Genomic DNA, 26,329 nt, shown 5'->3' with positions numbered 1-26,329 from the left:
TAGTGCGTGTCATCTGCAAGGCTGTAAAGTGGCTGTGACTGATCCTGTAAAATTCTGTGGGTTTCTGTCTGTAAAATGGGGATAGAACAGAGGTGGCCAAATGGTCAGAGGATTGTTTTGATGAAAGGAATCTGTTAGAAATATTGGTATTAAAAATACCCTGTCTTTTACTGCTGTTGTGAACTAGAGATTGAATTGGAATGTTCCAGAAAAATACAATTACAGTGAAAGCATTTTTGCTCTAACTCTGATTTTGATTTGATGAGACAGAGTTCAATAAAATGAATGTTGAGCATTCGTTTTGCTTAAACTAACGAGCCATCCTGAGTAGAGAAATCAAATGTAAAATTATCTGTATAATGACAAACAGCCTTCACACAAAACAGGCCATATTTTTTCCTGCATTTGGGAACTCTTCATTTTTATTTCAATATTTGGATGTCCCTTTAATTGTAGGCACTTATCTAGAAGTGGTTTTTGTGCTGTTACCCTGGTCAGCAGAACCATCTCAATCCTCTGTAAAGGTTTTGTTGACAGTTATGTAATTTTAATTAATTTGTATAAACACCAGTGAGGAACAAATCCGTGAGTCACAAGCCCTGGACAGGCTGTGTCAGGCAATCTTTAATTTAAGAGCTGGGATTGAAAACTCGGTGTGAAGTTCATTACCAAGTGGTTTTATTTGGATACTTGATGTTGCCTATAAATCTGTTTGTCCTGACAGAGGTGGCCCCCTCAATCATCTCCTGAAATTTCTCTTTTCAGCAGGACAAATCATCTGGTAGGAACACGACTGACTCAGGCTGGAGGGACCTGAGGAGGTCGCAGGGCAAAGCAGGGTCAGACAATCTCTTGGTACAAAGTGATCCAGGGCTTCACCCTCAAATCCTCCATCCTCAAATCCTCCCTACATCCCCTTGGAACCTTCCCTCCCAATTTGCGGCAAGAGGAAACAGCCTTAAGTTGTTCCAGGGGAGGTTTCAGTTGGATATTGGAAACAATTTCTTCATGGAAAGGGTTCAGCTGCCCAGGGCAGTGGTGGAGTCTGCTGCAGACATTTCTTCACAGAAATCCTTTCTTTCGGATTTCTGCGTCTTCTGGAGGCCAGAGGCCTCAGAAGACAAGGTAAACAATTATTATAAGGTGCTGTGGAATGCAACAGGGACACCTTGATTGGCTCATTTTCTACGTTTATAATTAAGGGCCAATCATCAGTGCAAGCTAGGGGGACTGAGTCCTTGAACACAACTTTGTTATAGATCCTTTCTATCTTTTCCTGGCCTAGCCTAGCTGCTCTGCAAACCTCTCTCTATATTCTATTTAGTATAGTCTTGATGTATTATATCTTATATTAAATAAATAAGCCTTCTGATTGAAGAAACAAGATTCCTGTCTCTCTCTCACCAGCTGCGACCCACTCAGGCGCAGTAATAGGAGTCCCCATCCCTGAGGGGATTTAAGAGTTGTGTGGATGTGGCCCTTGGGGACATGGATTTAAACCCAAGTGTGTCCATCTGGGACATAAAGCAAGAAAAAGCTGAAATTAACCCAAGAATTTGGGGACATGGATGCTCTCAGTGGAGAAATCCAGCTTCCTGCTCCTTCCTTTGCCTAGCAGGATTTTAAGCGATCGTCCTCTGCTTTCATAGATCAACAAGTAGTGAAAAAACAGCAATTTTTTTGGTAATGCCTCTGACTTTTAATGGTTTGGACTTGATAATCTCAGAGGCCTTTTTCAACAAAATTATTCTGTACTTGTGTGATTCTGTGGGCTCAGTGATGGCCTTGGCAGTGCTGGGATAGGGATTGCACTCAATGACCTTAGAGGTCTTTTCTAACCTCAACAATTCTGTGATTCTGTGGTTGCTCCAAACCCTATCCAGCCTACCTTTGGACACTTCCAGGGATGAGGCAGCCACAGTGCCAGGGCCCCATCAACCTCACAGAGAGGAATTCCTTCCCAATATCCCATCTAACCATAGTCTCTTTCAATTTGACGCCATTCCCTCTTGTCCCGTCTCTCCAGGCTCTTGTAAAAATTCCCTCCCCATCATTTTTTGTTGGCTCCCTTCAGGTACTGGAAGGCCACAATGATTGGTCTGGGCGAGAAAAGAATCAGATTTAATTTAACTTCCAAACTTCTTTGACTCCATGGAATAACGCCAGGTTTTCAGGGTAGGCAGCAGAACCTGTGCTGTGTGGAGATGAGTCGGTGCCATTTGCTTCCAGTGGTGTCTCTTAGGCAGAAATAAATTCCGAATGCTTAGATCAGGAATAAATTCCTTATGCTTAGATAAGGAATAAATTCCTGCCCTCACATCCCTCATTAGGGAGGACAGCTTTTATATTTATCTGTGCAACACCAATTCAGTCTACCTTCGATCATATCAATTTTATGTTATGTTATTTGAGTGTTTCTCAGTAAACCCAGCCATAGGGAGGAGTTCCAGCTGCAGCATTTCCTTTCCTTATTTTCTGTGCCTTTGTCAGCCCCTGTGCTCCTCATTTTGTGCCTCCACTGAGTCATCAGCACTGGTCTAATGGACTGGAACAGCCCAAGGTGGATGGTAATTACTTATTGAGTTGCTGATAGCCCAGATGAGAATAGGACTTATTAGATCAGGAATAATGAAAAGCTGTGTTTAATGCAGAAAACTTAGAGTCTGAAAGACAAGTGTCTCAATTTATATATCTAATTTTTTTTTGTATCAAAGAAATTAAAATAGTGGTATAGGAGGGTTTAAAATTAATTACATGAATGATGTTGTTCCAAGTTGTTTCAGAATTCCAGATATTTTTCTGGAATATTTTTAAACCTTTTTACCTGCCATTGTTGGGGAGGTTTAAGGGAAGAAAACCTGTATAAAGTGACCACTGGTATTTTAAATTTCCTTTTTTTTCTTCAGATGAATATGATGTTCTGCTTTTTCTACCAGTCTTTAAACTTTCAAGTATCATTGCAGGTGTAGACCTGGATTCCTTTATTATCCCCCAAAGTAATTTTCTCATTCGTCATCATGAAAAGTCCTTTATTAAAAGTTCTGCTGCTGCATTGTTAAATAAAATAACAATAATAACAATAATTATTTGATTTAACTGACACATCAAGTTGAGAACATGGTGCTCCACTCTGCAGGATAATGTAGAACATTAAGGGAGACATGACCCTGAGCTCAGAAAGAATCTTGAGATTGCAAAGATTCAGAAAAATAGGGAGATGAGAAGGATGCTTTGTGTTTTGCTATAGAGCTTGGTTTGGAGACTCCATTTCTGTGGTCTTTTCCTGAAATATGAAATATGTTTTTGAACATCAGTGTCACAAAGAGCTCAGCCTGATTATTTCAGAAACAAAGAGCCTGTCATTCTCCTCAAGTTCCCATTTTTATGGTGCGATTCTAACCCTTCACAATAAAGGCTTCCAGAATCCCACGGCTGCAGTAAATAAAATTTGAAGTGGTTTTCCTGAAAGAGAATTGAATACTTTTTCATTTGGAAGAGAAACTTTGCCTTCAAGTAAGCAAGGAGTTGGAGTGGCTTGGATCAACCTGGAATAGGGGACAGTGTCCCTGTCCATGGCAAGGGTGGAACAGGATGAGCTTTAGGATCCCTTGTAATTTCTGACTCAAAACTGTTTTTTAACTTGTATTGCCCTACCTGATAAATCATTGTCCCTCTCTCTATATATTTATATTGAATGCACAATTTTGGTTGCCAATTTTCAAATACCAGGGAAAGTTCAGCAGTAACTTAATAAAGACAGTAATTATATTTTCATTATTCCCTTGCTGCTTGTTAAATTTGGTTTGGAGTGTTTTATGGATCTAGAGCAATAAACATTATCTTACTTTGAGAGGTATTATAAAGTGTTGAGAAAAACATAATTATTATTGGAAATGTTTTAATGTGAGAAGGTCAGAGAAACTTAATTATAGGATTTTTTTCACCAATTAACTGGATATTTTTGAGCTCTGGTAATGTCATTTAGAGCCTTTCTTCTGTGGGCATTACCCCATAATCTTTGATAGTCAGAAGCAGACAAAACTTGCTGTCTGAATTTTGGCAGCAGCTCAACCCTATTCCATCTCCATTTGTACAAAGATAAAGATTCATCCTCTTTCCAAAAAAGTTTAAATTCAAAAATAGCACAAATTCAGAACCCTAACTTCCAGGCTCAGATCTTTCTTTTGAATTGCTTGCCATAAAATTTGGCACCTGGATAATTTGTGAGAAGTTGTAGCTTAAAAAGAAACTTGAACCTCATCACGAGGAAGGTCCTCTTGGTTATGTGATTAAATGTGCACCAACCCACTTAAAATCCAATTATTTTTCTTGAATACCACTTGAAATAATACTCAGGAGCCAGTTTTTTGGAAAGATCCTACAGTATTAACTGCTGAGCTCTCAGGAAAAGCTGCCATCAGTTCAATGGGAGCTATTGAATCATTGTGGAAAAGCATCCTTGATTCTGTAGCACCAGAAGGTGCAGCTGAGGCAAGAAAAGTCAGTGCAAAATTGGAGTCACATTTGTGTCACCGTTTCAGTAACAGAAGGGTAAAAATGTTGTAGAACTGTTGTGGTTTTCTGTTAAATAGGCTTTAAAAACTCAGGGCACTTTGTTATGTTTATTTCTGTAAATCAAGACAGATTAAAGGACTAAAACCATAATTAGTTTTGTCATTTTAGGAAGGAAAAAAATGTTTAAAACCCCTACATCTCTTTTGTATCCCAAAAATTTGCTTTGGCTGGCATGAAACCACAAGCATGAGCTCAGTTTGTCAATAATTTCAGTGTATGACAGATCTAAATATTTAAATTCTGTTATTATGATTGTTCAGAGGAAAAAAAGACTGGGAAGAACGTGAAACTTCTAAACAAGGCACTTTATTGGTTATACCTTTATTTGTTAATGAAAGGAGGAAAATTTTAGGAAAAAAAGAATAGGTTGTGGATACTTGTGTACAAGTACTTTCTATTTCTTGATTGAGGGAAAGGTTGGATTTCTGTTATGTAAGGAAAGTGGATTCACTGTTACTTATGGAATTTTATCTACTAAAATAATAAATTTTGGGGTTTTACTAACACATAAAAACACAGCCAGCCCTTGCTGGGCTTGATGGGATTGTTTTCTTCCTCAGAGGAGTGAAATTTGCTGTGAATACAGGGTTCCCAGGAAAATTGAAATGAAATTCGGTGCTGCATTGGAGATGACAAATCACTTCTTTACAAATAATAAAAAATGTTGGATTCATTTGGCCAATCTCACCCCAGGCCAGTCACCCCTGGCTGCATCACATCACAACAGGATAAATGTCCTCAAGGGATGATTGGAATATTTTAGCTGATGGCTTTAGGATGAGATGAATCATGTTTAGAATTTCCAGCCTACAACACTCCACGCTTTATTTGTTTATCTCTCTTGCCATAGCAGGTCGAAATGTTAATTTTGATGATTTTCAGAATAAATTCTCATTTTCAGCTGAAATCCACTGCGATTTGTGGGGCTATTCATAGAAATGAGCCTAAAGAAGCTAATTTTAGCAGTAGGGAGCTAAAACCTCCCATATTTCTTGTTCCACAGCCAATGGAGACACAGAGAGTGGGAGAAAACCTTGTCCAGAAGGAAGTTCAAAGCTGAAACCTGATTTTAGATTGTCTGAATTGTTTTCTGCTCACTGCTCCAAGGCTGGCAGAGCTCAAGAAGCATTTGGGCAACACTCCCAGGCACGGGGTGGGATTGTTGGGGTGTCCTGGGCAGGGCCAGGAGCTGGAATTCATGGTCCTTTCCCACTCAGGATATTTTGTGGATCCACCTCCATGATTCTGTGGTTCAGTGCCGAGCCCTGGATCCCTCTGAGAGCTTGTGTCACTTACTGAGGTTTGCTGAGCAGCCAAACTCATCCTCCTTTATTTCAAACCCTCTTTTTTCATCCCGTCCTAAATCACTCATACACTTGGGAAGGTGCAAAATGGGAACTGGGAGTTTACCATGAGCCATCCCTTCAGGATGGATCCTGTAGGTGCAGTTTTCTGTAGTGGTTGGTGGCTGGTTTGATTTTTGATGGTCACAGCTTCAGTAAAGAGACAGAGTTTGAACCTTAAATTTTGGAGTGATTTATTTGGCTTAAGGTAAAAGTGAAAAAATTGTTGGTTATGATATATTTTATTTTGCAGTTATCATCACTGAGAAATAGAATATCAGCCTTAAACTGTGTCAGCTGCTCATGATGAAGTCATAACAATTTTTAGAACTGGGGTAATTACTTCCCATTTCACTTCAGAAATGCTTTTTATTAAAATCCCTTCCCCATCCACTCCTATCATAACACAGTCAGCCCTTACCAAGCTTGATGAGGTTGTTTTCTTCCTCAGAGGAGTGAGATTCATTGGCTACTGGATTCCCTGTAAAATTAAAGTGAAATTAGGTGCTACATTGGCGATAATGAATTATTTCATTAACAAATGCTGTGTTCATTTGGCCAATTCTCTCCCAGGCCAGGCACCACTGGCCCTGTACATACATGGGGAAAAGCTCTGGAATCTGCATGAAATTATGGAATTATAGAATGATTTGGGTTGGAAGGGACCTTAAAGATCACCTGTACAACCAAACCTGGCTGCACAAACCCAAACCAGTGCTTGGTAATATGATTCTCACTTACATTTTGCCATCAGCTTCTGAGCTGCTTCAGGCGGTAAAATCACAATTCCTCTTTTCTCAACAAAGCCAGACTTTGTGGAATTATAGAATGGTTTGGGTTGGAAGGGATCTTAAAGATCATCTGTGTGACCAAACCTGGCCACACAAACCCAAACCAGTGCTTGGCAATGCCGTTCTCACCTTCATTTTGCCATCAGCTTCTGATCTGCTTCAGGCAGTAAAATCCCAATTCTCCTTTTCTCAACAAAGCCCAAATTGGTGGAATTATAGAATGGTTTAGGCCAGAAGGAACCTTAAAGATCATCTGTGTGACCAAACCTGGCCACACAAACCCAAACCAGTGCTTGGTAACACCGTTCTCACCTTCATTTTGCCATCAGCTTCTGATCTGCTTCAGGCGGTAAAATCACAATTCCCTGTTTCTCAACAAAGCCCAACTTGGTTCTCCCGGTTTCCCTTCGCTGTGCCGAGGGGGGAAATCACCAAGAGAAAGGCTGGAGCAGATTGGGAGGCTCAGCTGAGCGTTGGGGCTGGTCATTTATCACTGTCAGCGGGGCCAGGGGGGACGAGGCGCTGGAGCGTTCGCGCTCATCCGCGCAGTGACAGCTGATGGGAGCCTGGCGCAACCTCCGGGCAGATAATCTGCCGTGGAGAGGGAACGTGTGCGAGGGAGATACTCTATCACCAGCGCCACACTGTTCCCCATGGCTCCACCAGGCAAAAGGATCCCAAAATCTCTGCTGGTCAGAGAGACTCTGAGATACACACAAGCTTCTTTTTCCCAGCCCGGCTGTTGAAGAAGTAGTCAGGATTCTTTTGTTCTCGTTTTCAAGGTTGTTTATTATTTCTTATCTATAATATTCTTTTTCTGACTTGCTGTAGGTCTGTCTGGCAGGTTGGGTTGGTGCACACTTCTCATCCTTGGGGCAGTGTTACCTTTTTATACTAAAAACTACATGTAAACTATTTACAATAACTTCTTAATACCTATCACCTTTTTTAGACAGTGAGCTTCTATTCTAAACCAATCTAAAAGTGCTAGCATTACCCAGAACATGGAGCCCAACAAGAAGAAAGAAGAAGGACAAGGCATGCCTAAATTCTTCTGTCTTGGGGCTTTGAGCCCCCAGTCTAAAAAAAAAATTCTCATTTTCAGCTGAAATCCGTTGCGATTTGTGGGGCTATTCATAGAAATGAACATTAAAAAACTCAAAAACTCTAAAAATCTGTTTTTTACCTCGTGGCAAATTCACTATCATTCTACTTAAACTCTCTTGGCTTGTAATTCGTCATATAAAGTTTGGTAATTGTTTTTCTATGGGTCAAGATCAAAGGCACAGGGGTCTTGGGCTCTGTGCCAAGGTCTCTGAGCCCCCTAGGCAGGGGCTCGAGTCTTCTAGGGCAGCCAGAGGAATTTCTTTGGTTCTGACAAAAGGGAACAGTAGCAGGGCTTTAAGGGCTGGTGGGAATTGGGATGTGTGGCTAAAACAGGGCTGGGCGTCGCTGACGTGGATTTGTGGATTTGTGAATCCGGGTGGATGGAGTGGTAGAGATGTGTGGGGAGGGAATGATAATGGGATGGAAAGGGTTGGGTGCTTCACATCTCAGTTTATTTCTGCTACGAAGTCCATTTAAAAATGGCAAAACCCACCCTGGCAAATATAGGCCTCAGTGAATCTAAATATTTTAAAGAACCAGAAAAATGTCTGGTGATAGAAAACTGAAATTGCAGCAGGAAAAATCTGATAAGGGACGGTTAATACATATTTTCTGCAATGTTCAGTGGAAAAAAAGATTGACGGAGTTGGGATTGTTCAGCCTGGAAAAGAGAAGCTTCAGAGTGGCCTAATTGCAGCCCCTTCCAGTACCTGGGGGGAGCCTAAAAGAAAGGTGGAGATGGAATGTTTACAAGAGCATGGAGAAGGGCTTCCTACTGGCAGAGGGCAGGGATAGATGGGATATTGGGAAGGAATTGTTCCCTGTGAAGTTGGGGAGGCCCTGGAATAGAATTCTTAGCGAAGCTGTGGCTGCCCCTGGATCCCTGGAAGTGTCCAAGGCCAGGCTGGACAGGGCTTGGATCAACCTGGGATTGTGGAAGGTGTTCCTGCCCATGGCATAGAGTGGAAGAGGATGAACTTTAAGGGTCCCTTCCAACCCAAAACATTCCACAATTCCATTAAATATTTCCTGTAGGTGCTAATTTAGAGCAAGGCTCCCCAGACAGTGTGAGAATATCCAGATTCCAAAAACTCTGGCTCTGCCACCTAATAAAAAGTTTTGTGTCTTGAATTTGGTCAATCTGCAACTCAAAACTTATTGTTTTGAATTTGCTGTTATTTTTATTAACTGTATCCCGTTTTGCTTTTCATGACAAATCATATGCATTGCCTTAACTGGGGAACATTTTAATTGAGCACTGCTGGAGATTTTCCAATAAATTAACATTACATGTTTTTAACAGATGTCTGAAGTTGACATTGTTATTAGACATTGTAATTAATAGAAGTATTACCCAAATTAAAATCTCAGGGCCTCAGAAAAATTAAATTGTAGGTGACTGAGTGATGTTAACTCATTAATAGAGAGTGACTCTTGAATTCCCTCCACTGGGTTTTATTAGCCCAGTAAACACATTTTTCCAAGTAGCTGGAGAGGGAGTTGGACAAACCCTTTGGAATAAGGGCCTTATGAATCAAGACATGTTTTACCAATGGTGTTGTGAGGTTCTTTACCCTGTCATTTTCTTACTGGGATAATCTGCCCAAAAGTACCTTTCTGGGATGTTGTAAAGTTTCAATATCATAGCATTGCAGAATCCCAGAAGGGTTTGGTTTGGAAAGGACTTTGAAGATGGTCCAGTTCCAATCTCCATATATGTAATTAAAGATTTGAAACAACACAGCTCTGCACTTTGTCTACAAATTCCCAGCTAGCCACAAATTTCAAAGGTCTTTTCCCACTTTGAATATGAGTGTGAATGTCCAGCAAAAATTATCTTGAGCCTCATTTTGAGAAGCTATGGACATAAAAATCAATACCAACTCATCAGTGTTACATGCCACAAGACTTAACTGCTCTCAGGGTGAGCCCTCAGAAAGGGAGCAGTCTAAATCCAAAGTCACACTTAGGAGGAAATATTAACCTCTTGTACTCTGGAAAGAATGAGATATTTATGTGGTGATTCATTTGGCATACTGTTTTCTTCAGGATAAAACCAATCATACTTAAAAATGTCACTTTCTTAGCACTGATTATAAGGAAAGTAGTGACAAACTTGGATGAATTCCACCTATAACCCTGCAGCAATATCACAGAGATTCAGGATCTGTTCAGGGGAAGGATTAGGATTGTAAAAGGAAATTGTTAATAAACAACAGGATTAAAAGCAGTTGGGAGGGGATTTTTTAGGTCTGCACTGTTTTGCATTGCAGAAGCTTCCCTAGAATTTGGCATTTCTGGTGCTGACTCCCAAGTGAGGAGATGCTGAACTGAGCAGTGCCAGGAATTCACTGACCAGCAGAGATCAGACCCCAGCCCGTGGCTTTCCAGAGTTTATAAAAGTTTATTTCTCCCATGAATTTTCAGGCCTTCCCTCAGGTAGCTCCTGCCCTTTGTAGACAGTCTTTTCCTCAGTAACTATGGGATGCAAACTCATATTCCATAGCAGGAGAACAGAGTGTTCCTGGAGCTGCTTTGCCTCTCTCCATGCTCCTTTCTGGAATTCCTGCCCAGGGCTTTGTGCTGCTTCCCATTTTTCACGGCGCACACACCGTGTTCCAGATGAGCATCCAGGCCATGTTTTATTCATGTGCTTTTCACCCCTTGGTTGGGATCATTAATAAAGCTGCTAAATAAACCCAGGCTTAACAACCCTGCTCGCCACACCCCACTGGACATCTCCTCCAGCTCCCTCACGCTCTGTTTATCACCATCCTTTGTTTGGGTCTCTTGGTTTTCCAGCCTGTCTGATGCCATTCTTACCCAAGCTGGTTAATATAAGGGTTTCAAGTGGGGTTTTGAGAGGTGTTGTCTGTAATTGTGAAGTAAATCCAGTTGTGTTTTATCATCTTCATTCGGTTCCTGTGCTAATAAGAGGCTCCATGAAAAGCAGGAATGGCAGAGATGGCCTGGATAGTCTGTGGTATGTGGATACCTCAATGATAGGTCCTGCTTCAGCTTTAAGGCTCTTCTATTTTCTTTTTAGTTTTATATTTTAGGAAGTTTTAGACTTCCCATCCCTGAAATGTCCAAGGCCAGTCTGGACAGGGCTTGGAGCAACCTGGGATAGTGGAAGGTGTCTGTATTTTTATTATTTTCTTTTGTGTTACCCCATCCAACCTGGCCTTGGGCACTTCCAGGGATGGGGCAGCCACATCTTCTCTGGGAGATTAAAAAGAATAAGTTTTAAAAATGAGAATTGCTCATTGTGTTATGACAGAACTCCATGAGCTAGGCTTTTGGGAAATGAAATGATGTCACAGTCTCAAAAATACCACAAGAGTTGATTACTTTGCGTATCTCATATATCTGTCTATGTTATCTTTCTGATCTGGCAGCCCTTCTAGACAGGATTCTTACACAATCTGAGATTCCTTTTGGTTGGTGTCATTATTTTCCTCTGCCATTGTTTCCTTTGCTGTTTTGATCATGTATTTTACTGTTAACGTTTGTTCTGGTTCATAACCCATAATCTCCATCAGTGTCAAGGCACTATTTTAATAAATATTTGTGTACACACAGATACATCTAATCCTTCCCCTGAACAGATCCTGAATCTCTGTGATATTGCTGCAGGGTTATAGATGGAATTCATCCAAGTTTGTCACTACTTTCCTTATAATCAGTGCTCAGAAAGTGACATTTTTAAGTATGATTGGTTTTATCCTGAAGAAAACAGTATGCCAAATGAATCACCACACAAATGTCTCATTCTTTCCAGAGTACAGGAGGATTCAAGACTGAATACTCAGATGCAGATATCCAGTGTGGAAGATGAAAGCCAAGTGTCCAAGTTGGCCAACGGGTCAAAGTTTAAGAACATTTATTTTAGCCTTAATTGTTGTACTCCAGACCTGCAAAGTTTGGCATCTATAGAGTCAGAGAGCAGACAAAATAGAATGTATGGTCACAATCAGGCTGTGATGGGTCACATAATCTCACAATCCCAGAATTGTTTGGGTTGGAAAAGCCCTCAGAGATTACTGAGTCCAACCATTCCTGAGTGCCAAGGCCACCACTGATCCATGTCCCCAAGTGCCACATCCAAGGGGCTTTTAAATCCCTCCAGGGATGGGGATCCACCCCTCTCCTGGGCAGCTTTTCCAGGGTTGGACAGCCCTTTTTCAGTCAGGAATTGTTCCCAATATCCAACGTGAACCTCCCCTGGCACAACTTGAGGCCGTTCCCTCTCCTCCTGTCCCTGTTCCCTGGGAGCAGAGCCCGACCCCCCTGGCTGTCCCCTCCTGTCAGGAGTTATGCAGAGCCACAAGGTCCCCCCGAGCCTCCTTTTCTCCAGGCTGAGCCCTTTCCCAGCTCCCTCAGCCCCTCCGTAGTTTGTGACCTTGTCTCCTCAACAGCAGGAAGTGTTACTGTACTTTACAGGACACTTTCCTTTATTTGTCCCCTAATATATCCCTGATCCTCATGTTTTACTGTCACACCCCGTTCCTCTGTCCCAGCTGCCATGAATTCATTCCCCCAGAACCTCTACCCCAGGGGATTGGGAATTTCACAATCACTATTTCTCCTCCTCTGCACCTCCACCACTCTCTTTAAGAAATGTATTAATTTTCAGTCCAAAATCTCATTTTCCTGTCGCTCCTGGTCCATTTCCTGGCAGGAGCTGCAGAACAAACCCAGTGTGTGATTTCTGGCCTTTGTTCATTTATCAGCACCTCTGTTTTCTGAGGGGCCCATGTGTTTTGGAGGCTGAGCTGACACTCTGTGCTAGGACACATCACATTCTGTGCCATCAGTCAGTTCCCGTGTCCCAATCTGTTTGATGGCCTGGATGCAGAGAGCACAGCGTGTCACATTGTGGGACATCATCTCCAGAATACATTTCCAAGCTGGTTTCAGCTGCCTCTCTTCCTTTCCTGATCTGTTTTGATAAATAAACTTACATATTTTTCAACATTTGTGAAAATGTTCCATTGAGTGACATCAGGTTTTTTTAAATAATAGCTAGGATCCCTCATGTCAGGACAGCACCACCATACTACAAAGAGTTGTGGGTCAAATAATCAAAAAAATTTAAAATTCAGATTGTTGAATTGCTGTGACATAGCCGCCTCTCCTTTTAATTTGTCATGAGCAGATCTCTCCTGATGGAGAGGATGGAACTGGAGAAGTGAAAGGTGAAAGAAAACCAGCAGATCCTGTTCGCCATCTCTTTGCCAATGCTGAGGATCCAAAAGACTCATCAGAGGTGGAGACATAAATGACCAGGATTGGGGATGGATGTCTCTGTGCTGAAAATATCCTTTGGGAGACAAAGGGGTTTGAACTGTGACACTTGAGAGTTCATCTGAGATGACAGGAGCTTTTCTTATTGCACAAGAGCTTTTAGAACTGACAGTTCTGCTCGTTGAACTAGACCTGAAAAGAAAGAAGAGCTTCTGCTTCATCACCAGCTAGGAAGGATTTATGGACAAAATTCTGCCATAAATCAAAAATCTCATCCCACTCAAGGAGAGCAGCCCTCTCCCTTGTGTGCCTCTCTCTAGTCCTCCAAGAGCCCCGGTGAATCTCTGATTACCTGCTTTTTTTCCCCTTTTTCTTTTCTTTTTTTTTTTTTTTTTTTTTGTAGTTTTTGAAATCCTAGAATTCGAAATCTGAATTCCTCCTTCAGAAACAAGTTAAAATGGAAGGGTCTTGAGTTTAGGTTGGAAAAGGGGGCATTTAGCAGGTAAATCCTATTCCTTCAGAAGCACTTCCTTAAATCTTTCTCTTTAACAGCCAAACTTTCCCTCTGTCCTTTGAAAACCATCCCAAAAGCATTTTCTGGTGTCCAGGAGAACTTGGGAGAGGGATGGATATAAATAAAATGAATTATTTCACTCTCTGTTTGATTAGTGAGGATTGGGAACAATCCCATCCTTGCACAATTTACCAAATCCTCATTCTTGGCAGAATTTGGTACATGAGACAGGTGTGACTTCTCTTGGCACACACATCAGGTACCTTTATAGAAAAACAAACCATTTCTTTAAGGAGATATCTCTTGGGTTAGGAAAAAATGAAAAAATAAATAAGCATCCTGAGGTTTAAAAAATCAGGCCTGAAGGTATCTAGGCCTATAAATGAATGATCTATTTTATAGAAGTATTGGCCAGTTGTGGCTTTCACAAGTGAAAAGTGAACAGAGATTCTGGAGCCCTGAAGTTCCTAGAATCAATTAATTTACTCAGACACAAGCACAAACCAAGGTCAGATTCCTATTTTCTAAAGCAAGTGAGTGAAATATAATTAAGTTATATTATGCTGTATATTCCATTTTTGGAAATTGTAACCTGTGAGATCCTTTTATAACTGCTTAAGAAAATTCTTATGTTCCCTGATCTGTTTTTTCTCCCAGATTCCCAACCCCCCTGTAGCCCAAATCCTCCACCATGGTGGTGTGACGGGAAATGTAGGAAAAAATGTAAGAAAAGGCAAAAAAGAAAGGGGAAGGGAGTCCTTCAAGTAACAGCTGATTTGCTTTGGGATGTTCCCATCCCTGCTTTTCCCTTTTCCTCCTCCTCTCCCCTGTTCCCATTGTGATTGTGCTTTAGGAGATGGAGGAGGCTCCTGGTAATTGGTTAATCAGCTATTTTCAATTCAATTCCTGGCTGTACTTACCATGGAAAATTAACAGTCCTTGCGTATAAATATGACCCCTACTCCTGGATTAATTTGATTATGCGAGAATCTCAGTTTTCATTTAAAAATAATAACTTTCCGGCTGCTCTGATGAAACAAGTTTGGATATGTAATCTAAATATTCCCTAATGGCTTAAAAAAAATCAAAAGACAAATATGAAGAACATATGAATCTCTTGTTAATAGAATTTAAATGTTCTCAAATCTTTGCTGTGATTGCTAGAGATTGAATATTTTGAGACCAGAAAATTCCTGATTTTCATTCACTGCTGGATAAGCATTCTCTGAATCCAAACCTTTTTTAAGCATCTTCATTTGGGTCCACAAAAAGAGAAGTGATGTTCATTAAATGATTGGGGGTATCTTAACCCTGAGTTCTTTAAATTTCCCTGGACTTGTAAGTCTGTTTGGAACCTAAGTCAGGCTAGTTTGAAAGGAAATATTATTTACAGAACTTTCGTGTTTGAACATATTTCATTGTTCAATTTATCTATCATGGGTGTGATAACATCAACCCATGGAACAGGGAGGATAAATAAAATGCATCCTAACAAATTAAAATGTGCCAGAGAAACAGGTCTGGGCATTGGAACTCGATTGCCCACGCTGATAAATTGCTGGGATAGGATCAAACGTGATTTCAGCCAGGTTAATTAACTTTTGGAGAGTTTGTAGATAAGAACTTGTCTGTTTGAGTGGTTTAGTGGTACAGACTCATGGTGAGGGCAGCAGGGAGGGAGATGGTTCTGCTCGGCCTCATGAGACCCCATTTGCCGAGCTGCTTCCAGATCTGGGATCCAATATCAGGAGGATGTGGAGCTGCTGGAGAGAGTCCAGAGGAATCCATGGAGATGCTCCAAGGGCTGGAGCCCCTCTGCTCTGGAGCCAGGCTGGGAGAGCTGGGGGTGCTCACCTGGAGAGGAGAAGGACCCAGGGAGAGCTCAGAGCCCCTTCCAGGGCCTAAAGGGGCTCCAGGAGAGCTGGAGAGGGACTGGGGACAAGGCATGGAGGGACAGGACACAGGGAATGGCTTTAAACTGCCAGAGGGCAGGGATAGGTGGGATATTGGGAAGGAATTCTTGGCTGTGAGGGTGCTGAGGCCCTGGCACAGGGTGCCCAGAGCAGCTGTGGCTGCCCCTGGATCCCTGGAAGTGTCCAAGGCCAGGCTGGATGGGGCTTGGAGCAGCCTGGGACAGTGGAAGGTGTCCCTGCCCATGCCAGGGGTTGGATTTTTTAGATGGTTAGATGGTCTTTGAGGTTCCTTCCCAAACCATTCCATGATTCTGTGATAATCCATGTGTGGACAGAACTTCACCTGCAGTCAGTGACTCTTTAGCCAAGGGCTGCTGTAGGACCATGTTAGAAACCATCCAGTGACAGGCACAAAAACTGAGCAATGCCTAAGAAATACTGAGGATCTGTTTAGCGACTTTTGATTATCTTTCCATGTATTTTGGATCTGTGAAGGATTATTTCTGTTAAAATCAAGATATTCTGAGGAGCACAGGGCAGACACTGCACCTGTCTGAAGCAGACTTTGCCTGAAGCTGAAACTGAATGTCAAGTCCTCCAGGATCTGTGCTCCTTTCAGCTCCTACTGGTTCTTTTCATCAGTGTTTCACAGGAGTTCTCTTTCTTAGCTTGGAAAATTTAGAGTTTTGGCAGTTGATGATGGAGCAGCATTTGGAAGTTTTGAGAGGTTGTTGTTATTCATGAATTTATGTTTATGAAAATTCGGACTGCTTGAATATCAATGAAATAAAAGTAAGAATCTATTCCTTGACTTTACTTGGGAACCATGAGGATCAAGGAGATTAAACAAAAAGTGATATAGAGACATCTCTGGAAGTGTTCCAGGCCAGCTTGGACAGGGCTTGGAGCAGACTGGGATAGTGGAAGGTGCCCCTACCCATGGCAGGAGATGGGACTGGGTGAACTTTAAGGTCCCTTCCGACCAAACCATTCTGGGATTTGATGATCCATGTCCTTCTAATTCAGCTTTTCTGCACCCATTAATGAATTGCCTCCATAAATTGACACTATTTGGGTGGAATGTGCTGTTTTCAGCCCCAGAAATCTGAAATGAACTCACAGCCAGTCCAGTGCTCATTGGAAATCTCTCCATGGCTCTGTAACACCAGGTTTTATCCTACTTACTGCAATCCCTTGTCTCTGGAATGACAATGAGCTTGGAAAAGTAATTTATTCTTTCTGTTGGCAAGCTGCGGGGATAGTCCTGTTTTTTTACTAATTCTGTGGGGCCAAACTATTCCTGATTTTCTGGAGTTAGTTAATCCAATTTGTAGGTGAGAATGAAAATATTTTCACATGGACAACTGTTCAGTAAAAAGCCCCAAACTGGGACATTCTTTACTTCTCCTTGGGGAGAGTTGTTGTCATTTATACATTGCTATTTAGGTGTTGTTACTTTCTGCCTAAGGTTGAATATGTTGTTAAGGCCCGTTTAAATTTGGGGGGTTTTGGGTTTATTTTTTACTATTTAATGCATCTGTTCAGGAAATACTGGAAAAAATAGTGAGCCAAAGTATGAATGACAGGAAAATGAATCATTTTATCTGGCTGAGATCTTAGAAATTAAAGTATGAAGACATTGGGAGACAACTTGGGAACTCTGAAAATATTACTTTCATTCAAGCCTGTCTCACCTCTGAAAGTTTAATTTTAATTTTAATATATTGAAAGCCTGGCCATTTGAAATGATAACTGCTTCATACATCATGGATGTCACTCACTCTGTAAATGAAGGCAGCTATCAGGGCGAGGGCAGGGTTAGTTTATTTGATCTTACAAGATGTTCTGTAATTTTTCTGACTGTTCACTCCTCTCCCGTGGCCGTAGATCATGTTGGGAATAGCAGCTACAGCTAACGAGGTTGAAACCTTGGTCGTGTTACTCCCACTCTGGAGCTTCCCAACAATTTTCTTCCCAAAGCTTCTCTCCTGTGGCACAGGACAATCAATTTTCCTAAATGCCACCAATTGACTCGTGGCACCTCTTGCTCCACTTGCAGATGACCCTGATTTTCCCTTCTCACCGACTGTTGGTAAATGTTGGATGCCAGCTGGGATTAGGAATGTGCCTCCCTGCTAATGAGAAATGTTGTTTCCAGAGAATTCACAAGTGAGCCCACATTCCTTGTCTGACCTGGTTTATTCCTCACCAGCAACAGGACTAAAGGAATTAAAACAGTGCCTGCATTGAGAAAACATCTTGATTTTCTCCCTGGGAAATGTTTTGTGAACAGAAAGTTGTATTTTGAATTCGGACAGTTGCGTTTCTTGCCGCTGTTGTTTAAAATGTGCCTTAGCAGCAAAAAATCAATGTGGGGATGGCAGTGAAAAGGTTTTGAACTACAAGAGGGCAGGGTTGTATGGGATATTGGGAAGGAATTGTTCCTTTTGAGGGTGGGAAGGCCCTGGAAAAGGCTTTCCAGAGAAGCTGTGGCTGCCCCTGCATCCCTGGAAGTGTCCAAGGCCAGACTGGATGGGCTTGGATCAACCTGGGATAGTTGGAAGTTGTGGAAGTTGTCCCTGCCCATAGGAATTGTTCAGGTTTCAATGGATCTGTGAGAAATAAACAATTGATTTTTATGCAAAGCAAATACTCTATCACATTTTAACTTGGTTTTTTTCCCCCCCTTCTAGATAAACATCATGTCAATGGGAACAGAATGGTTGAACCTTTCCCAGAGGGAACACAGATGGCTCTGTTTGGTAAGGCATCAGTTTGAAAATAAAAGCTCAAAACTCTGCGGTGTTGCTGCATTCCGAATTTCTTAATTTCAGCCTGACTCCTTTGAGTTTCAGAACCTGGGCTGCTCCTGCCATTTTCCAATCACTGACACCAGCTAAAGCCATTTGACATTTTGGAGATGTCCTTTCTTTCTATGTCATTTCCATATAAAGAAATACACTAAAAATGTTTTTTCTTAGTTATACAAACAGGAAATGTAAATGTAAATACTAAAAAATCCAAATGTTCCCTTAAAAATCCAAAATAATGCCTTTTTAAATGTATGATAATTTCTCTAATATCATTCATTCATTAGTTTAAACAAAATTCTGAAGATGATCTATGATTCTCCCCACTTTAAGCCATGCAAGGAACTCCAGCTGTTTGGGATCTCCTGGACTTGGAAGGTTTTTACCTTTTACATGCCCCAAACCAAACCTGCTGGTTTCTGCCTGACCTTGTGAATTCGTGTGGAATTCCTGTCAGGAGCCATCAGAGCTGGAGAAGGGGCCAGCTGGAAAAATGAAAAAGTTTGGTTTCTCTTTATCTGTCTCTTTTCTATGAAAATGTCATTCTTTGAACTTGTTTTGAAGACTTGAAAAGGTGTTTCTCCAGAGAAATTAATTACTGCTGGAAGTAATAAATATCCTAAAATGGATCAAAATCACCCTTTCCAACCAGGATCTGGACTTTACCCAAACCTGGGAAATGTCAGAGCTCTCTTTTTGGGATGGGCTGATGTTTGTCCTTAAGGCAAGCCTTTGGGATTTGCTGGGAAGAAAAAAAGTGGATTTCTATGGCAGTTATTATTAAAATTAATTGCTACAGAGAATGAAAAATTTCCTAATGCTGTTTTGATACAACTACGTTGTTTACAAAGGATATATTTCTCTACTAACATGTGCAAGATGGTCCAAAATGCCTTAGGAAATGTATTATATTCTATTAAATATTTCTCTGTCTGTGATGCTGAAGTAAATATTAAATCACTCCTTTATACATTAATTTAATTCTCCCAAAATGATCTTTTAAATTGATGATAGCAAAAAATCTTGGTGAGTGTCATCTTTCCTGTGGAATTAATGTTGGTGTAGTTTCATGGATGAAGAGGAGAAATGGTTTGTGGGTGTCACCCTTCAGTTTCCAACATGATTTATTCAACTTCTCTTCAGAGTTCCTCCAATCCTTTCTGTCAGTGTCTCCTTCTCTGTGGATTTTGGGAACATAAACAAATTATTGGAGTGGTGGAATGAGTGATTGTTTCATAATTTTCTTTTGGAGCAAACAGAAAATGATTTTAACCTTTTAATCTCCAAGGCTGAGATGGATTTAGAGATTCTTTTTGAATTTCTTACAGCAGGGAGGGTCAGAGGGTTCTGGTACAGTCTGATATTGATGCAGTCTGTGCTGTTTAGATATTTTCTTTAAAAAAATAAGCTCCTTTTTTTTAAAATTGTTTTTATTTTCTGTGTCACGATCAGATCAGGTTTCCAGTGTTTGTGATGGGTGTTGGTTCTATTGTTGTTCACAATTTGCAAAAAATCAGAAAGCAAGAGAATTTCATTGGAAAAATGTAAAATCTTATTAAACAGCACACTTTGAAGCATTCCTGAGAAACTCTGTAACATTCCTATCAACGCTGGGAACTTCCATAGTTTTTCACTTGCCCTAGATTTTCCACTAGGCTGTGATTGCAGCTTAAGTGGTGAAAGCTCAGGCTGGTGCCATCTGTGCTGTGAAGGAACAGAAAGCTTCCACATCCTGATTTTTGCTATTAGACCTGCACTGGAATAGTGCACAAACACAGCTCTGGTGACAATCCCTGGCATTTGTTGGTGCTGGCATCCCAGTCTGGGGGAGATGGGATTGGGAAAAGGGATCTGCAGTTCATTTTCCGCCCTCCAGTCCATGTGAATGGGAATGAAAGGCCAGGTTGGATGGGGCTTGGAGCGACCTGGAGTAGTGGGAGGTGTCCCTGCCCATGGAGCTGGATGAGCTTTAAGGTCCCTTCCAAATGAAACCATTCCAGGATTCTCTGATTCTAAAACAAGCACTAGAAGAAGAAAACGATCAGTTAGGAATTCGAATTCCTCTCCTGGGATTATTACTCATCCTATCCATGTGTGATCCTGTTGACTGCAAGTTCTTTGTATTTTGGGACTCTGTAAACTCAGGAGAGAGCCTGAGCCAGCTGACATCTCACCAAGACAGGATTTTCATACCCCTCTTCCAGAAAGATCCTTTAATCCTTGGGATTCACAGGGAAGAGCAGGATTAGAAGAGATCCTTCTTCCTGCCCAGAGAGGGCGTGGATTGTCCCTCACTGGGATTATCCCAGTCTCCCTCACTGGGGTTATCCCAGTCTCCCTCACTGGAATTACCCCAGTCTCCCTCACTGGGGTCATTCCAGTCTCCTTCACTGGGGTGGGGTTATCCCAGTTTCCCTCACTGGGATTATCCCAGTCTCCCTCACTGGGGTTATCCCAGTCTCCCTCACTGGGATTATCCCAGTCTCCCTCACTGGGGTTATCCCAGTCTCCCTCACTGGGATTATCCCAGTCTCTGTCACTGGGATTATCCCAGTCTCCCTCACTGGGATTACCGCAGTTTCCCTCACTGGGATTATCCCAGTCTCCCTCACTGGGGTTATCCCAGTCTCCCTCACTGGGATTATCCCAGTCTCCCTCACTGGGGTTATCCCAGTCTCCCTCACTGGGGTCATTCCAGTCTCCTTCACTGGGGTTATCCCAGTCTCCCTCACTGGGGTTATCCCAGTCTCCTTCACTGGGGTTATCCCAGTCTCCCTCACTGGGGTTATCCCAGTCTCACTCACTGGGGTTATCCCAGTCTCCCTCACTGGGGTTATTCCAGTCTCACTCACTGGGGTTATCCCAGTCTCACTCACTGGGGTTATCCCAGTCTCCTTCACTGGGGTCATTCCAGTCTCCTTCACTGGGGTTATCCCAGTCTCCCTCACTGGGGTTATCCCAGTCTCACTCACTGGGGTTATCCCAGTCTCCCTCACTGGGGTTATTCCAGTCTCACTCACTGGGGTTATCCCAGTCTCACTCACTGGGGTTATCCCAGTCTCCCTCACTGGGGTTATTCCAGTCTCACTCACTGGGGTTATCCCAGTCTCCCTCACTGGGGTTATTCCAGTCTCCCTCACTGGGGTTATTCCAGACCCATTGGACACAATCCTGTGCCCTGTGCTCTGGGATGACCCTGCTGGAGCAGGGATTTGGACCAGATGACCCCACTGTGCTCCCTTCCAACCTGACCCATCCTGTGACTGCTTAAAAAGATCTGCAAAACCCAAAAGTTGGTTGTGTAGAGAAGCCAATTTGCAGTGAATTTTCCTCTTACTCGGATAGCTTTAGATGCACCAATAAACCAGCAGAATGAAATATAATGCAGGGCTGTAAACACTGAGCCTTCTACCTGCTGCAAAACGCAGCTGGATTTCATTCCACAGCTCCCTCTCCTGCAAAACCTCCTCAAGACGCTTTTCCTAATGGTGCATTATTCACATGATGGTGTGACTGCTTGTTTGGATCAAGGGACAGGGTGAATGTACTCAGGGCATTGTTCCTGCAGCTTTCCCATCTACAGCAGAACCTCACAGGTTTCAAAGGATTATTTAAATTATCTCGAGGCTCTCCTGTTGTCTGTTCAGCATCACCCAGCTGCTGGAGGTGCACCTATTGTTCAGCAGGATAAAGAAATGTGTCCTTGTTTCTGCAGTGGGGGAAAAAAGCCACGTTTCAAGGGTGAGGGTGGTTCTTTAATGGAAGTCTCTTAATGCTCCCCATCCTGTGACCTCGTAATCCAGCTCCCAGCTAAGATTAAAGCACAAAGGGAACATGATGTGCACATGCACAGCCTGACTGGAGACACTGGAATGCTGTGTCAAAAATTCCTTATTCCCAAATTCCTTGACTGCTGCTCAGAGAAGTTGTGGACTCCCCATCCCTGGAGGTGTTCAAGACCAGGCTGGATGGGGCTTGGAGCTACCTGAGACAGTGGCAGGGGTTGGAACTGGGTGATCTCCTTCCAACCCAAACCATCCTGGCTTTCTGTGTTTCCATGGAACAAGTGGAACTCAATGTTACATGTTTGTGTTATGAGTGATAAAGTAGAAGCCCTTTATAAATGCCTGTCCAGAAAGTTTTCTTGGAAGTTTTGTGCCCATGGATATATTCAGTTAAAAATTCCTTGTCTTAAGAGACTGATTTTGACCCCAAACCTAATCAAAACTCAAAATCCAAATATATATATAAGGGTGGATGATAATATTTTGAAAAGAAGCAGTTTAGGGTTTAAATTCAACTTATTTCCCAGGGGTAAAAAAACCCCAAATGCCTGAAAGCTCCAGAACATTCACGACTTCAAGAAATTAGGCTTTTCCTCAGCACCATTGTAACTCTTGCATATTTTAAACACATTTAAATGCACTTTTGCATTATGATAACGTCACGGAGTGGTTTGGGCTGGAAGGGACCTTAAAGATCTCATTGCAACCCCCTGCCATAGGCAGGTAAATTATGCTCAGAGATGTTTCTGATCAGGTTTCTGTTGAATTTTAAGCACTCCTTTTCCTTATCAGCTGCTGCTGCAAGACTCCAGTTAATCCCAGAGCACCTCTGTATTCCCTAGGATTTCTATGTCACCTGATTTCTCCAAGAGGAAGCATTGTGCATATGGTGTGTGCATAGAAGGGCTCTTATTTACCTCCAGTGAAATCTGGCAACAGCTCAGATTTGTAATTACAACACTTTTAGAATGTAGGAGCACATTGAGCTGTATTTGCTTGACACAGACTGGCTTGTAATGCGATAATTGGTTTCTTGATGTAAACAAAGTGCAGGCAGAAATAGGATGTTAAGGAACTGATAAGGTCTAATTATGGATATTTTGGAGCTGGCAGACAGATCCAGGCCTGGTCACCTTCTGCTCTGCACTTACTAGACAGCAGCACATTCCAGTATTCCATGGATTTTGGGATTGTTATGGATTATTGTTGTGTTTTGCCTGAGCTATTGTGAGTTACTGTGTCCTGCCACAACTGCATTCCCACTGCTTCCAAAGGTTATTTAAAAAATCAACCAGGGTCCCCCAGGATTGTCCAGCAAGGTCTCAGCTGTTCCTTGGGGCTCTTGGAAAACTGAGTTCCTCCAACACAGCCTGCTCTTGGGGGCTTCAACTCCTTCCCTTGGGGGTGTCAGCTCCTTCCCATAAAGGTTGGACAGTGTGGTATTTGCTGGGTCCCCAGGAGGAAGGAGGAATTGAGAATCTGACTCCATGTTCTTAAAAGGCTAATTATTATATTATATTATATTATATTATATTATATTATATTATATTATATTATATTATATTATATTATATTATATTATATTATATTATATTATATTATATTATATTATATTATATTATATTATATTATATTATATTATATTATATTATATTATATTATATTATATTATATTATATTATATTATATTATATTATATTATATTATACTATATTATATTATACTATTCTATACTATACTATACTATACTATACTATACTATACTATACTATACTATATTATCTCAAAGAATACTATACTAAAACTACACTAAAGAATAGAGAAAGGATACTTACAGAAGGCTTAACAAGATACCAACTAAAAACTCATGGCAGACTCCTCAGAGTCCGACACAGCCTGACCATGATTGGTCATTAAATAAAAACAATTCACATTAAGCCAATCAAACAACCACCTGTTGGATAAACAATCTCCAACTACATTCCAAAGCAGCAAAACACAGGAGAAGCAATCAGATAATTATTGTTTTCATTTTTCTCTGAGGCTTTTCAACTTCCCAGGAGAAGAAATCCGGGCAAAGGGATTTTTCCAGAAAATATGACAATGACAGGATGGGGCTTGGAGCCACCTGGGGTGGTGGAATTTATCCCTTTCCATGACAAGGAGTGGAACAGGATGAACTTTAGTGCCCCTCCAACCCAAACCATTCTATTTCTGTGGATAAAGGCCTCATTAGCGCAACTTCTCAACTAAAAGAAAATTATTTCCCTTGGAAGTGGGGTGATGGGTTCAAGAACAGATAAATCCATACAAGGGTTCTTTTTGTCCCCCCGGAACAGCTGCTGGTGGCTGTGTCAGAGGAGGACCAGTGTCAGGAAGTCTTTTGGTCCAGCTGAGTTTTCAATGACTATTTTTCACCAGAAAAAGAAAACCACAGGGATCAAAAGTTTGGCCCTCAAGAGAAGCACCTTTTTATTTTCCCTTTCCTTCTTTCTTACTTTTTTCTGTAGACAGTAAAAATAGAACAAGCAATTTTTTTTGAAAGAAAAAAAAAAGAAACCTTAAAACAATGCAACACATCAGGAGATGTTTTATCTCTATCTGAAGAAAATGTAAGACCTGATGATGTTGAAGCAGGCGTGTTTGCTCTGACCCAAATGGAGGAGAAACATCCACAGCAATATCATCACATGGTGCAAGGATCACATTGTGGAAAAATTGAGAGCCAGAGGGAATGTATTGCAGAAGGGGTTCATGTCTCTTGTGTTAATTCTCTTTCAGCACGTGGAAAAGAGAAGGAAGTGTATTAATTGGCTGGCTTTGCAGAGTTCTGGGGCATTAATGCTGTCCTGTTTTCAGGAATTAATGCTGTCCTGGTTTTTTGCCTGGTTTATAGTGATGGGAAAGTGGACACAGCATTTCTGCAGCTCTGGAATGAGAGAAAAAGTTTTGGAAATCATGGCATAACAAAAGGGAATGGCCTAAAGGGAGGCTGCTCTGTCCCTAAACCAAACTGTGGAGCCATTCTTACCTTTCCAGGATGTTTATTAAAGAAATCTACCCTTATTTCCCATTTCCCTTTTTCCTCTCTTCCAGACACTGATTTTGTCTTTTGGCTGCCTCTTTGAGAGGTCTGAAACTCGGCCCAGTTCCCAACCCCTGCTGTGTGGCCCTGGTTCATCACAATTGCAGCCACTGCCTAAATATGGAATCATGGAATGGTTTGGGTGGGAAGGGACCTTAGAGATCCTCCAGTCCTACCCCCTGCCATGGGCAGGGACACCTTCCACTATCCCAGGCTGCTCCAAGCCTTATCCAGCCTGGCCTTGGACACTTCCAGGGATCCAGGGGCAGCCACAGCTTCTCTGGGAAACCACAGCCAGGGCCTCCCCACCCTCACAGGGAACAATTCCTTCCCAATATCCCATCCATCCCTGCCCTCTGGCAGTGTGCAGCCATTCCCTGTGTCCTGTCCCTCCATCCCTTGTCCCCAGTCCCTCTCCAGCTCTCCTGGAGCCCCTTTAGGCCCTGGAAGGGGCTCTGAGCACTCCCTGGATCCTTCTCTTCCCCAGGGTGAGCACCCCCATCTCTCCCAGCCTGGCCCCAGAGCAGAGGGGCTCCAGCCCTTGGAGCATCTCTGTGGATTCCTCTGGATTGTTCCAGCAGCTCCACATTCTCCTGATATTGGATCCCAGATCTAGAGGCAGCCCTGCAGGTGGGGTCTCAGCTGAGAGGGGCAGAGGGGCAGAATCCCCCCCTTACCTGCTGCCCACATTGGGGGATCAGCCCAGGGCATGGGGGGCTCTGGGCTCCAAGCCAGGGTGTGTCCAACTTTTCCTTCACCACCATCCCCAAATCCTTCTCCTCAGATCATCTTCTTCCTCACAACCTTGCCTGAAGTGAGATGCTCTGGTTTGCTGGTCAAACCTCTAGGGTTTTGTTTTAAATCATTGCCAGGGCATGTTCTCTGTTTAGATTTTAAAACCTAAGCAGAAAAGCCCTGAACTGAAAATTTACCCCTGAACCTGTTGTACGATAAGGTAATAAACACCGAAAAAACCTTAACTCTGGGACCTTATGAAATAAAAATCTCAATGCTCAGTTTCTCTTGTCCTGTGAAATATCCTGAGGATTGTGCTTTAAATGCTGCTGCTCTGATTTGATGGAGTTGTGCATCAGCTTTGTGGGAATGTAAATGGCCAAAGCACCAGGCAAGGAGACCCTGATAAAAACAAAATGCTACA

General features: G+C 42.1%; 1 protein-coding gene across 2 annotated transcripts in view; it reads left to right on the top strand.

Annotated features, from left to right (window-relative positions):
• MSRA (methionine sulfoxide reductase A) overlaps positions 1-26,329 on the top strand; it is a 243,445-nt gene that overhangs the window by 69,736 nt on the left and 147,380 nt on the right. For both annotated transcript variants that reach the window (XM_063153178.1, XM_063153179.1), the window contains exon 2: positions 18,184-18,252. In XM_063153178.1, coding sequence (XP_063009248.1) covers positions 18,184-18,252 — 69 coding nt within the window. The remainder of the gene's footprint in view (positions 1-18,183; positions 18,253-26,329) is intronic.

This window comes from Melospiza melodia, chromosome 3, assembly GCF_035770615.1.
Source record: "Melospiza melodia melodia isolate bMelMel2 chromosome 3, bMelMel2.pri, whole genome shotgun sequence".
In the NCBI taxonomy this organism is placed as follows: Eukaryota; Metazoa; Chordata; class Aves; order Passeriformes; family Passerellidae; genus Melospiza; species Melospiza melodia.
This window is presented reverse-complemented; position numbering and strand designations above follow the sequence as displayed.